Genomic DNA, 14,333 nt, shown 5'->3' on the forward strand with positions numbered 1-14,333 from the left:
AAACAGCATAGAATGTAATCAGACTGCAGTAAGCAAAGCAGGTTAAGGAGCTAGAGGGTGATGGGGACAAGAGGAGAGTAAGAGTTTAACAGGTGGTCCGGGAAAACCCCTGTGAAGAGGGGACACTTGAGCAGAGTCCTGAAGGAAGTGAGGGAGCAGGCCACGCACCTTTGTGGGGAGAATATGTTTTAGGCATTAGAGCCTCAAGTAGAAGGAGCCCTGAGCTGTGCACATGTTTGGTGTGAGAAACACAAAGAAGTTAGCACGGTGGGAGCAGAATGAACAAGAAGAAATGGACATAAAATAAATTTGGAGAGAAGGAGCTTTCTCCTACGCTAAGGAAATTTTTTTTTAATTCAAGTGAAAACACTGGAAGACTTTTAATGTTCAATTAATATTTAAAAGTCTGCACTGGCTACAATATGGAAACGAGACTACACGGGGACAGAGGCAGCAAGGGAGACCAGTTAAGAAGCAAATATAGAAATGCAGCACAGAAATACAGCTAGAGTGAGCCGTGCATTGAACTTTGGTGGCATTGCAGGAGGTGGTGAGAAGTAGTGGGATCCAGGATCTATTCTATGAAGACGATGTTAACAAGACTTGACAACTGTCTGGTTGAGGTGGCAGAGAGAGAAACAGTTTAAGAACAATGACTAGTTTTCATTCCGAACAAAGACAGCGAAGACTGAAGAAGAGATTTGGTGGGGGAGGCTGGGTTAGGGATTGGGTTATAAAAATAGGAGAAAGAAGAGTTCTGCTTTGTGCACGTTCAGTTGGAGGTTCCTGATGGACACACAAACGTATGTCAAATAGCTAGTAGGTACTTGGATACATGAACCTAGAGTTCTGGGAAGAAGCCAAGGACAGAGACCACTGCCCAGGAGCCATCCTCCTGGAGATGGCGCACATGATGACCAGACAGCAGTGGCAGCTGGGGGTGACCGGAAGGCGAGGAGGAGCAGTTCAAGGTGGAAAGACTACCAGGAGAAAGCAAGTGGAGAAAGCACTTGAAGAGAAAAGAAATAATCAGCTATGTCAGCTGCTTCCGTTGACATAGGATAAGATAAAATCAGAGAACTGACATTGACTTTAGGAAGATGGTGGTCACTAGCAACCTAGCCTGAGAGGCTTCAGAGGAAAGATAGAGAAGATCACCTAATGGAGTGAAATTCAGAGTGGTGGGTAAAAAATTCAAACAATCAACGCAGATGCTGTTTGGAAAATTCTCCCCATAGTGGTGAGCAGAGAAGCAGGAGTCGCTGGAGAGGAACATGGAGTTGAGGAAAGCTGTGTTTTCAGATGGACATAGTTGAGCTTGTCTGATGTGGACGGGAATGACTTAGTAGAAAAGAAAAATTCGGTGGCTCCTGGGAAATGGAAAAGAATTGCTGAAGTGATGTCCTTGACTAAGGGGAGGACCCAATACCGAGGCAGAGTCCGCCCTGTAACCAGGGGGAAGGCGGGACGTGTGGATCAAATGAGGGCATTGAGGGTGGGAAGATTTCATGATGACCGGATGGGTACTTCTCTGTTCTTAGAGCTCACTTTTGTCAGTGAAATAGGAAGCAAGATCATTCACCAAGAGAGAGAAGATGAAGACCAGGTGTCAGAAGAGAAGGGGTGTAACTTAGTCTCCCTGGAGACTGGGAAACGCAGTAGGACTGCAGGGCTGGTGCCAGAGATTTGCTCCCCTTCAAGCCATATCCACAGCTTGGATGCCAAACTAGGTTTACCATGCACCTAGGCAAATACTTTGACTGCCTGTGATCTTTTCTATTCCTAAAATTAATCTCCAAAATATAGGGTTTTGCTCTTTAAGTAAATTCTTCATTATGTAGAAAGGGTATGTGCATGAAAAGATTATATACAGGATCTCAACACACTACACTTCCTTCGTTCTGGTTTCGAATTCCCTGTGGAGTCCCTCAGAGGCTCAGTGCTGCCGGGCACGTAAGTACAAGGAAGGGGACAGCGAACAGACTATCCGGTTAGGTGCATCAGCAAAACATCACCCTCCTCTGACAAGTCCACGTACGGGTTTGTTCTGACCACTTGGTTTGGGTTCTTCCGCAGCTGTTAACGTCACTCAGCCCAGGTTCAGCGGGATGGATGCCTTTGGATACACCTCGTTCCTGGCTTACGCGCGGATCCCAGACATCAGCTTCGATTTTGAGTTCCGCTTGAGGTTTCAGCTGGCAAACCACCACTCGGCCCTGCAGGATAACTTGGTATTTTTCACCGGACAGAAGGGCCGTGGTAAGATTCCTTGAACCCTCTAGGACTCACTAGCATCTTTAACAGTACTTGGGCGATTCTTCAGGTACTCCGGCTGTGGCTGAAGCAGAGGTCTGCCTGATCAGGCTCCTCCTGTCTGCTGCCGAGCTGTGCCTTGTCCGGCATGTGCAGCCGTCCTGGACCTCCCGGAGTCCAGTTCGGTCTAGGTCACCTCTTATAATTGGGGCAAAGATCCTGCAGGCAGACATGAAGTCAGAGGAGTGAGCTAATCGACGTGTCCCTCCTCCTTTTCTTTCTGTTTCCACATAGAGAGAAGGGAGATTCGCAGAAGGAACACATTTTACCACGTGTGGTGCAGTGGGACTGGTTGCCCTCAAAGAAAACCATTTCAAATTAAGCAGTACTCAATCTGTAGCCACATAGTATGTGCCCTACAACTGGTGCGAAAGCAACTTATAGACCCACTATGCATGTGTGGGATCAAGGAAAAGCACGTGTGTTTTACTCTCAAGTCAGCAACTAACTAGTTAGAAAATTAATCACTTTATCTTCTCTGAGCTCAGGGTCCCCAGCTGTGAAATCAACATTTTGCACCACAAAACCACCTTTCTCTCAACCACCAGTGATTCTGTTGCACGAGGGGGACTAACATATTCTGTTCTCTTCAACTCACTCAATGTCCGTTTCTGAATTAACACGTGTCTGAAAGGAGCCACATCCCAGGTAAAGTGTGGAGCGTCAGCCTGCTGCCCCAGTCTCGGGCACACTCTGCCCTGCCTTGGAGGGAAATGGCTCTCAGCGTAGTGAAGGCAGCAGGCTCTGAGCCTGGGAGTGTAGGTTTGGACCTGGTCTCCACCACATACAAAGTACAAGTCTAGATGCTTAGTGTCTCTGTGCCTCAGTCTCCTCACCATTCCAATGGGTATAATGATGCAAATTCCCCAACAGACCTGGGAGGACTGATGTGGTCAACATGAGGACTCCATAGCACTGAGCACTGGACTCACACACACATCACACATAGCTTGTCTTTCTCCCCAGGATGCCTTCTCCAGCCACGCTCACAAATGCAGGTGTTACCCGACCCGATCCAGATTATTGTCTATCTCAGCCTCTTGTTCATCTTTCAAAGCCCCGTCCCTCGATTTTCTATTTGGTAGACAGTTGTTTCTTGTCTGCCTCGACTATGGGAGATTTAGGCAGACAGAGCCCAAGCCATCCCTCTGAATGAAACCTTATATACCCACAGAGCACACCGCCTGACACCTAGCCAGCTTTGAATGGAGAAATAAAATAACCACAATAAGAACAGATGTAGGTCGTATAGGTCAGCAACTCTGTTGCACAAAGACTCTCCAAGTGGCCATTCTTTGGGGTTTCCAGTTCAGATGCCATTTTCTCCGTTAGGCTTCTCCCAGTGGCTACCCTCCCTCCACCCTTTTGGTTCATCTCTCCTGCTCTGTGCACCGCTGGCCTGCCCTGCACTTAGAGCACAGATCCTTTACTACAGCGTTTGTTGGCTACATCCCTCTCCTCATTCAGGGAGATGCTGTCTCAGTTGTCGTGAAACCACCCGCAAAGCCTCAGGCAGTTTTCATAAATACCTGTTGAATGACCACTGGAAGGCAGGGAGGAAAGGAGGAAAAAAAGAAGGAATTCCTGCCCCCTAACTCTTTCTTTACTCGGCATGCCAGGAAAAAAACTGGCAAATGAAAAATTCAAACGAGCACTGTAAATCTTGCTTCTGTCTGAATCCTGAAAGATTCAAAGAGGAAGAGCCCAAGCAAAGGATAAACACTGGGCCCATGAAAATGCTGCCACTAAATGCCTCTTCAGTCCTCTCCTGCTACAGATTCCTTCAAAATCCTCCAAAAGAAATAAATTTAAAAAGTAAAATCTTTTGCTTCAGCCCCAGCGTTTCTGAATTCTGGGATTTTTACATGTGGCACTCTCTGGTCTTCTCCCGTCTCTGCTTTGTATGCGGGGAGATGAATGCTAATACTGCACTTGCCTCTGTAGGTCGACAGCATGGTAAACACAGGCTAGACAACCGGCAGTTACATTGTGTAGATCCATCTGCCAATCAGCCAAAAGGAGAAAGCTGAAACATACAATTCCACATTGCACCACCAGAGGGGGCAAGAGTACCAGCTAAAACTATGCAAGTGGGCTCAAGGCTTCCTAAGGCAGGGCTCCTCCAGGTGGGACCTCTTCACAACTGCATCAGAAGCACATGATGGTGATGTGACAATATCAATTCCCAGACCCTCTTGAAAAAAATAGAATTTTATCAAATTTGAGAGCAGTCACCCAAAACCTCTAGGGACCAGCTAAATTAGACCATGTACGGGGATGGGCTAAGATACGTAGTTATTGTTCATAACATTATATGCAGGGAGGATTCGTCAATTTATGAAGCCTAAAGTTATGGGTTAAAGACGGGGGAGGGGGTGGATATAGCTCAGTGTCGGTGATCACTCACTGTCCAGCTCTGTGACTCAGAGCCAGAGGGTAAAACCAGCTGCCTGGACGCCCGGGTTTCCTCCCAGCAAGCCTGCCCCTCGCATCTCCTCCTTCTAGGGCTGAGTGGCGATGACTTCCTGGCCGTGGGTCTACGCGGGGGCAGCGTGGTTTACAGTTACAACCTGGGATCCGGCACAGCGAGTATCAGCAGCGATCCCCTGGATCTGAGCCGTGGGATCCACACAGTGCATCTGGGGAGGTCCTTCCGAACAGGCTGGCTGAAGGTAACGAGTCGTTCCTCCGTCTGTCCCGCAGACTTGGAGTGCTGCTGTGTTACGGGTCTGGGCTGAGATGCACAGATGATGAGCCGTGCTGCCTGCCCCCACCAGGTTCACAGACCAGCACACAGAGCACAAGACTAGGGGGTGACTGCAATTAAGTGGCGTGGAGATAAGTTAGGGGATAACCAACCGATAAGGCGAGAGAGGACTCAAGCAATGCTTCTCAAGAACGGTGATGCTCAAGCACAACCTTAAGTGCACAGCAGCTCAGAAAAAGATCAGAGGCTCGTGTGGGCTTAAGGAGGTCAAAGAGTTCAGTCTGGCTTTCAGGTGAAGGCAGCAAAAGGTGTGGTTAGAGGTAGACAAGGTCTATATCATCAAAGGACTTACCTGAGAAGTTTAGATTTTCATCCAAAGACATATGAAGAGCTACTGAGAAATTTAAGAAGGGAGCTGGGTACCGTGGTCAATTTCCATTTTTTGATCGATGGCTGGTGGTCATTCGGGAATGGACGGGAGAGGGAGGCAAGGCTGGATGGAGGCGGCCCAGTGGGATGCCAGCCCCTAATCTGTGAAGAACTACGATTTTGATTGAAATGCAAAACCATCACTGCTATATTAATATATCCATGGTAACAGACATCAGCAGAGACACAGAGAATTGAGTGGTGAAGCGTTTTTTATTTCTTCAAAATTCAGGTCTTTGTAAGTTTTCGAGCCAGCTGAATGGGAAATAACAAAAGGGTGTCTTAACAGTTCACCCTGGGGAATCAATTCCTTTTTTAATAGGTTTTGAATTTTTTTCTTTTTGAAGGTAGATGATCATGAAAATAAATCCGTCATCTCCCCAGGAAAGCTGGTTGGTCTCAACGTCTTCGGCCAGTTTTATGTAGGCGGCTGCAGCGAGTATACTCCAGAGCTCTTACCGGACGGAGCTGATTTTAAGAACGGCTTTCAAGGTAAGGCCTGGATGGACTGTACACTATACCTGCTTGTCTCAAGACCTGAGAAAAGACAGAAACGTGTCAGGAGTATACTTCTAGTTCTAAAACCAGCAAGGAGGGTTGCCTTCTAATCAGACGTGATCAGAGTTGGATTTTAATGGAAAGCATTCATGCATCTCTTACTAACCACTGATGACCTGTGTACTAGGTGTTGGGATGTTTCAGTGCACAAAACAAGGATTCCAGCCCTCACGAGCTTCCCTTCTAGTCGGTTAAAGGAGGGAACAGACAATAAACACTAAGTATGATGAATACATAAATTATACAGCAGTATAAGGTGACAAATCCCGTGGAGGAAAAATCAAGTGGTGCCTGATTTGGGGATCAGGTTGTGGGTGCTTTTTAATACAGGGTAAGTAGCATAGACCACATGGAGTCACAGTGCAAACTGAAACTTCATCTAACTTCGGAATGTACTTGATATGAAAGATTAGTGATTCCTGCCAGTTGATCCATACCATCAAGCTATGGCCCAAGGAGGCCAGCGGAAGCCACGAGGATTAAGGGCAAACACCATGCTTGGGCAAGGAACCATACTGCCATAGTCTGTCTCCCTGAGTTCAAAAAGGAACATAGGCTCAGACCTTCCCTTTAAAGCCAGTTCATAGTAGAGTTGTCACATAAAGGCTCATAACAACTTTGAATTGTTATAAAAATGCATTTGGTGAAAACAAGTTTTTTTGGTGGCTCTTAGCCCCAGAATATTTGGCCAAGGGGCTGCTCATTGTGGTGCCCGAAGCCTGTCACTCACGACCAGGCTACTCTCCATCAGAGTCCAGGAGCAGGGCTGCACGTCCGTGTGGACCACAAACCTGTTCTGAGTTCTCCGCCTGCCTGACCACACCCTTCTCCCCACCTCCCCTGACTTCTGCCTAAATACTGATGCAGGATGCCACGCACTTGAAACATATGGAAGCAACACAGCTAATCCAACATAATACAAGGTCAGGTTTCAGTAAAATTAGTTCATTCTGCCAAGACTCAAAGAAACATTTTCTCTGATTATGTTATCAGTGCTAATGCTCAGAAGAGTTTCGTAAAGAACATTTAAGGCACGTTGAGGCACTGTGCTCAGTGCAGCAGACAGCTCACGAGTTCTTTCCCTGCAGGACTTCATCTGAAGGGCATAATGAATCAGTGCATTTTTTCAAACATTGTATTCAAAGAAAAGGACAGGTGAACTTACAAATGTGAAAGATAGCCCACCTTCCACTCAGTGAAACAGAGACCTTGTGGGGGTTCATCAGAACTTGCCGTCATTAACTCAGAGACACGGTTATGAACACTCTGGACACAGCATCAAGGGTAAGAGTGAGGACTCTGGAGCCCAGCTGCCTGGATATGTACCCCCCCCCCCGCCACCTTCAGGCTCTGTGACTCTGGCGAGTCACCTCACGTCCCCGTGACCCCCTGTGCCTCGGCTGTGCATGGGCTAATCACAGCCCTTCTCCAGCTCTGAGAGTGAGGTAGTGGAGCAAGAGCGCGGACTGCCTGGCGGGGAGCGCTCGCCATGTGTTAGCAGTGGCGACCGTGCTGGTGGTGGCAGGAGGCACGGCTCCTTTCAAGCATCTGCTCTGCGGACAGTGGCTCTGCCTCTGGAGTCAGCCCGTCTTCCAATTCAGGCTCTGCCATGTAACAGCTTTGTGACTTTAAGCCTGCTACTTACCCTTTCTCCTCTGTAAAAGAAAAATACCTACCCCAGAGGGTGCTTGTGAGTTAATTAAATAAGGTAATTATACTAAGTGCTTATACCAGAAACCAGAACATGATAAACACTCAATAAATTAACTTCTATGAGTGTTACACCACCCTGTCCTCAACCTACTTGACGCTTTCAGATTTACTGAAGTCCAGCATTTCCGGATTTCCTTTTGTCTTATTCTCTCCCTCCTACTAGGAACTTTTCTTTATCTCTTGATTACTAGAACAAAGACAGGCTTTTGTCAACACCTGTCGTTTTCTCCTTCAGTGTGTTAATGAGCCTACACCCAGCACACACCCAGCTGGCCCCTCCCGACAGAAGCAGCTAGGACTCACACGCCTGGCAGCCAGATTCTTAGGATGCAAATCTCCGGGAGGTCTTCTTGGTAACTGCCACTTAATCCACAGGCTTATGGAAACGTCAGGCCCTTAGCCCTTAATTTTATCATTTGTCTCCTGACGTCTGATCCTTCCTTGACGTCTGCATCTCCTCCATTATAGACTAGCACTTATTATGTACTGAAAATTATGCACAAGCACGTCCAACCTATCATAGTGACAGATCGCAACTGCGCTGTAAGCCTATGATTCCCAAGAGCTGATTTCACTGGCTCTAAGGAATGATACAGGATGACTTCTTTAAAATATAGATTTCTGGACCCTTCCCAGAACTGCTTAATTGAAATCTCTATGATGGGGTCTAAAAATTTGCATTTCCATAAGCCTCCCTAAATTTGGAAGCCACTGTGTTAATTAGTCATAACAAAGCAAATATAGCATTTTAATGGAAGAATTGAATAATCAGGTTAAGGTTATCACATTTGTGTGTAGAATGGTGATTAAATCACACAGGAAAAGATTATCTGACAGGGGCTCTCACACTTCTACAAACACTTCAGATACAGAACTAACCCAGAAGTTCTTGGACTAAAATACAAATTCTCACTGTTGACCAAGCCCACTTGTTTTTGGTCTGTAAATGGTCTAAACTGGGCCATTATTTTCCCTATATGCTTTAATGTTCATGAAGAAGTCACTTAACCCTTCTCCAGATAAAAAACTCTACTTATGCCAGACACAGAGGCCTTACTGTTTTATTGTCCAAATAAGAGAAATTCTTCCCTCCTCACCAAAAGCATCTCTAAATACAGAACTACAGGGTTCTCATGTGGCGATTCAGGGAGGGGATTCAGTGGGTCCCCGCGTCTCCTGAAATCACACACACAATTGTGTGTGTAGCCATGTGCATTTTTTTCTGGAGAGGAGAACTATAGCTTTGATCAATGTTCTAAGATCTGCTACTAATTGAAAATTACTTTTGACTGGTGTGAACGTGGGGAAATCTACTATCCCTTCCAACTGTTATTCTGGTGTCTGAGTAGCTAGTGTTCCCTGACAGGGGGATTATTAAACATTACTCACTTGAACAGAGTAGACAGAAAATAGACTCAGATTCATTAGCAATGCTGTAGAGATGTTATTCCAGCCTGAAAATGCGCCACACTGCCGGTACAGTTAAGTTTCTTGCTAGTTTATCTTTTCGCATTCTCTCTCCCTTTCTCTCTCTCTCTCTCTTAATTGCATAGGATTTTTCAAACCAGAGCCCATAAGGCAAGAGTAATTATTTTATTGTAATAATTTAAAAATCTCTTACTGTCAAAAAAAAAAACTATCATTTATTTGGAACCTCACTAGTCCTTCCAATATCATAGCTCCAAAAGTCTCTTTCATAACTGTTTTAACATATGCAAGATATAGACACTGAGTACCTGCTGCAGGGAGCTGTATGAAGCCCATTATGTTATATAATCTGCTATTTAGAAAAGAATGAAATTATGCAATATGTATTCGACAGATGACTTCCACTGTAACTGCCTTTACGTTGTATGCTATGTTGACCGACATGAAACATCTCTCTGCGAAATAAACACATACAACTATTCATACCGGTCAGATGTTCCTCCAAATATAGCATTGCCACGTTTTTAGCCGAAAAACATATTTTAGCAGTTTCTCACAGCAAAAGTATTTTATCTATTCATATAAAAGAGAAGTGGTTTTAAATGAACACTTCAGACATTAATATATATTACAGTCATTTAAACAAAGTTTCTTTTGCAGTGGATGAGTATAAAAATAACAAAAACCTAATATTAGCAGCCCACAATTTTTGTTAAAAGGGAATCTTTTTTTAATAAAAGAAATAGTGAATTTCTGAGACAGTGTGGAAGGGAATACAAGACCTGCCTATTGCCAAGCATTATACTGGCTAGTTTTTGTATATTTTCTTATGCCTCTTGACTCATGGAATAGATGTATTTGCCCCCATTTTAAAGGCAGAAAGCTGATAACTAGATCTGTGATCTAGCCATTATGTGGAAGACATTGTAACTGAACCCAGGCCCACCTGACTCCATCTTACACTTTTGCTCTCTGCTGAGTGCATTTCACTCTGCAAAAGGCAGATTTCACATTCCACGTGTAAGTAAGATCACCCATTATCTGTCTGGAAAAGACCTTTCTAAGGATACGCACGTGCAAAGGCAAATCCCTGGGAGAGCGAAAGGTAAATGCGACAGCATAAATATTATAAGCTTCTCTACATAAAAATGAAAGAACTCACCTTAAGCAAAATTAAATAGCAGATATTAAACTGGAGAAAGTATTTACAATATATGACAAACAGCTAATGTGCTCATTATATAAAGAGGTCTTTCAAATAAATGTTAAAAAGGGTATAGACAAAAAGGTAAGTGGAGAAGGACAGTACCTAAAAAGCAACTGAAAGGGGGAAATTACAAATGACTAATAAATTCATTAAAAGATTTCCCAAAAAAATGAACATAAATACAAAACCAAAACAGACTCATAGACATAGAATACAAACTTGTGGTTGCCAAGAGGGAGAGGGGTGGGAAGGGACAGACTGGGAGTTCAAAATTTGTAGACACTGACAGGCAGATGCAGAACAGATAAACAAGATTATACTGTATAGCACAGGGAAATATATACAAGATCTTGTGGTGGATCACAGTGAAAAAAAATGTGACAATGAATATATGTATGTTCACGTATAACTGAAAAATTGTGCTCTACACTGGAATTTGATACAACATTGTAAAATGATTATAAATCAATAAAAAATGTTAAAAGAAAAAAAGACTTTCAAGCCCGATTAAAAACTGCAAAAGGGCATTTAATTGTTTCCTTTAAAATGAAACATAATAATCTCTCACGTCACGGTGTCTGTGAAGAAGCAGGCGCCCCCGTGTGTGGTGGGGCAGGCATAACTGCAGGAAGTATCTCTGACATTTGGGCGCCCTTCACAGCATCCATAGCTTTTACCCTGATAGTTTTACTTCTTTAAATTCATACTAAGAAAACAATTAGCAAATGTACAAAGATACACATATAGCGATATTTATTAGAGGATTATGTTTAATAACAAGAAATAGAAATAGTCAATAATTGAAGGTTGATTAAATATATTCTGAGATAAGAGAATATTATGCCATCATTTAAAAACCATTAATGCTATCAGAAAATAGTTAATGGCATTTATGCTATACAAAGTTTTGGTATAATATATATTATTTAGTTTAATGTAGGATTCTACTTTTGTTTGAAGGAAAATACAACTAAGCATAGAAATATACTCCAAATGTCTCAAAATGTTAATAATTGCTTTCTCTGGAGTGGTGAATTTGTAGATGATTTTTTATTTTTCTTTCTGTGTTACTAATTTTTTTTTAGTATGTATTACTTTATGTTGAAAATGTTAATTTAAAAATGAAAAGTAATTGTCTTGTTTTATCTGTTTCTTCCATTTTAAAACACGAAGTATTTTCCCTCTTTCCAAGGCTGTATATTTACTCTTCAAGTTCGCACTAAGAAGAAGGGCCACTTCAGAAGCCTGGGGAGTCCCGAGGGCCACCCGAGTGCTGGGCGCAGCGTCGGCCAGTGCGATGCTTCTCCTTGTAGCCTGATGCAATGTGGCAACGGTGGGACGTGCGTGGAGAGCGGGGCGACTGTATAGTAAGTGTGACGTTATTGGGAAAGAAGGTAGCTGGGTGTCTGCATTCTCACCGGCACTGCACTCGCACAAACTAGGAACACGCGCTGACGCTCCTACTGAAAGTGTGTTTATGCAGACGCGCTAGGTGACTGGCGAACGGATGGAGGCAAACAGAAGAGGATCAGTGTAGCTCTTGTGCTGTCTTTTCAACAGTGAAAGTGAATCACTACGTCTTATTCCAGGCACCAAGAGAAATAAACTATCTGAAATTCATAGCATCGAGAGCGTTGCCAGAAAGGTTCACCATGCAAGGGTTTATCAGGGCTTACATTTGTGATTTGCTTCTCTGAGTCTGGGCTCCTTTAGAAAGGGCCTTCTCTGGGTGGACCCCAGCAAAGCTGCACAATTTGCCATCTGAACTGCTCTAACATGAAACAAAATGTGACCCTGTGGAGCGGGGAGGAAGTAACAAAGGAACGCTGTCTGATAACTCAAGCTACTTCGTCCAGCAGGCCCTCTGTGCAGCAGTAGTACACAGAGGGCTCTGGGCGGACGACAAGTGAATAGGGGGTAAGCTCTCTGCTTCAGCCTTTTACACTCCAGCTCTTCATAAATTTCCTATGTCTCATACGTGGGTGGGACAGCTAGAAAAGTGATTTGTCAAAATTTCCCCCCTAGAATATGTGGGAAGGTGCGATTCACTGCTGACACTGGCCCACGGAAAGGCAGGTGGGGAAGTGGGGTGTCAGAGTCTCCTCTGGAAGACAGGGGTGAGGCAGCCCTCTCGCCCGTAAAGTCTTAAAAGCCCTGAACAATTGCCCTGCACTTCCTCCCCAGAACATGATCAAAAGCAAAGTGCAAAGTTCAAAGAACCGCTAACCACTGTCCCTCGGGCTGGTGAGAAAACACCGGAAGGAGACACAGCTCCTGAGCAGGAAAGAGCCATGGGGAAGACAGATGTTTGCAAGGTATCTCAGCATCCCTCTGCAGGATGGGTATGTTGCAGGGTTCCTAGGAGGCAGTTTTGGAAATCCAAGCACACGAAAAAGGGCCTAGTTTTAAGAAATATCCATAGAAGAGAAAATTAAAGATCAATTTAGAAGATATTACAGAGAAATATTCATGGTGTTTTGTGACCTGTTGAGTATGAGATTGTGGGAAGAGGGTTAGTGGGGAGTCAAATTCAAGTTAATCCCAACCAGGTATGAAAAGGCTTGCTGTGTTCTGGGATCCAAGACACCTAATGCACTTAATAATAAGTTAAAAGTACTAGCTGAATTTTATGGAAATTTTTCAGGGAAAAAAATGTATAACTTGACCAAGTCCATGGAAGTGCTAAGAACAAAGCATGAGGCATAGGATGTCACCGTCACAGGAAGTTCTTTTTGGCATTAGCCTTACCATTTATGATTTTATTTTTACTTCTTTACGATTTTTAATAAAACCTTTTACTTGCTTTACAACTATGCATTCTAATTTTCCCACAACTAAGCTTAATTAGTTAGAAGCAGGAATTTACCTCATTTTATGGGAGAAAACTTGGTCATTCTGCAGGTGACTTACCAGGTATTTTTTTTACTTTTTAATGTGATAATAAATAAATTGCTAATAGTAAAGAATGTAATCATGAAGAATGAGAAGTAGCAGGAAGAAAGCATATGAAGATGAAGCTGCAGATAGGAGAGGCTTCCCAACTCCTCCTCATCCATGTGGAATGAAGACCCTACACGTTTCCATTTAAAAGCCACACCTGTTTATCTTGGAACATACAGCGCCCTATATGGATGTTGCTGGACCCAAATTCATGTGCCCAATGCACAGTGAGGCCAGACAGACAGAAATGTCAGCGTTTGGAGCAGAGAAAGCTTTATTACATAGACCAAGCAAGGAGAACAGGTGGCTTGTGCTCAAAAAGCCCCAAACAAACTCCCCAGTGGTTTGGGGGGAAGAGTTTTATAGGCGAACGTTGGGGGAAGGGCTGCAGGGAGCATGTGTGACTCTCCTCTGATTGGTTGGTGGGGAGGTAACAGAGCGATGTTTTCAGAATCCTGTGCTCAGCCTGAGGCTGCCACCCTCCACCTGGGTGGAAACCTTAGTGCCTTCGAAGAGCTCAGCAGCCATAAAAAAGAACAAAATAATGCCATTTGCTGCAACATGGATGGACCTAGAGATCGTCACTCTAAGTTGAGTAAGCCAGAAAAAGAAAAAATACCATATGATATCACTCATATGTGGAATCTAAAAAAAAAAAGGGGGGGGTGGGGACTGACAAACTCATCAACAAAACAAAAACAGACTCATAGACATGGTAAACAAACTTATGGTTACCCTGGGGAAAGGGGGTAGGGAGGGATAAATTGGGAGTTTGAGATTTGCAAATATTTACTACTATATATAAAATAGATAAAAATTAAATTTCTCCTGTATGGCACAGGGAACTATATTCAATATCTTGTAATAATCTATAATGAAAAAGAATATGAAGACAAATATATGTATGTATATGCATGACTGGGACATTATGCTATACATCAGAAAGTGACACATTATAACTGATCTTACTTCAATACAATATATATATATTTTTTAATCTCAGAATAAGGAAATATTTCCTAAATATGTCACAAAAAA

At 43.7% G+C, this 14,333-nt stretch overlaps 1 protein-coding gene across 1 annotated transcript in view; it reads left to right on the plus strand.

The window, feature by feature from the left end:
• Positions 1 to 14,333, plus strand: part of EYS (eyes shut homolog) — a 1,174,088-nt gene that overhangs the window by 1,144,031 nt on the left and 15,724 nt on the right. The window contains 4 exon segments of the mRNA XM_006211933.3: positions 2,077 to 2,259; positions 4,819 to 4,985; positions 5,797 to 5,941; positions 11,548 to 11,722. Of these exon segments, the coding sequence (XP_006211995.2) occupies positions 2,077 to 2,259; positions 4,819 to 4,985; positions 5,797 to 5,941; positions 11,548 to 11,722 (670 nt within the window).

The sequence above is a fragment of the Vicugna pacos genome, chromosome 8 (genome assembly GCF_048564905.1).
Source record: "Vicugna pacos chromosome 8, VicPac4, whole genome shotgun sequence".
Lineage (NCBI taxonomy): Eukaryota > Metazoa > Chordata > Mammalia > Artiodactyla > Camelidae > Vicugna > Vicugna pacos.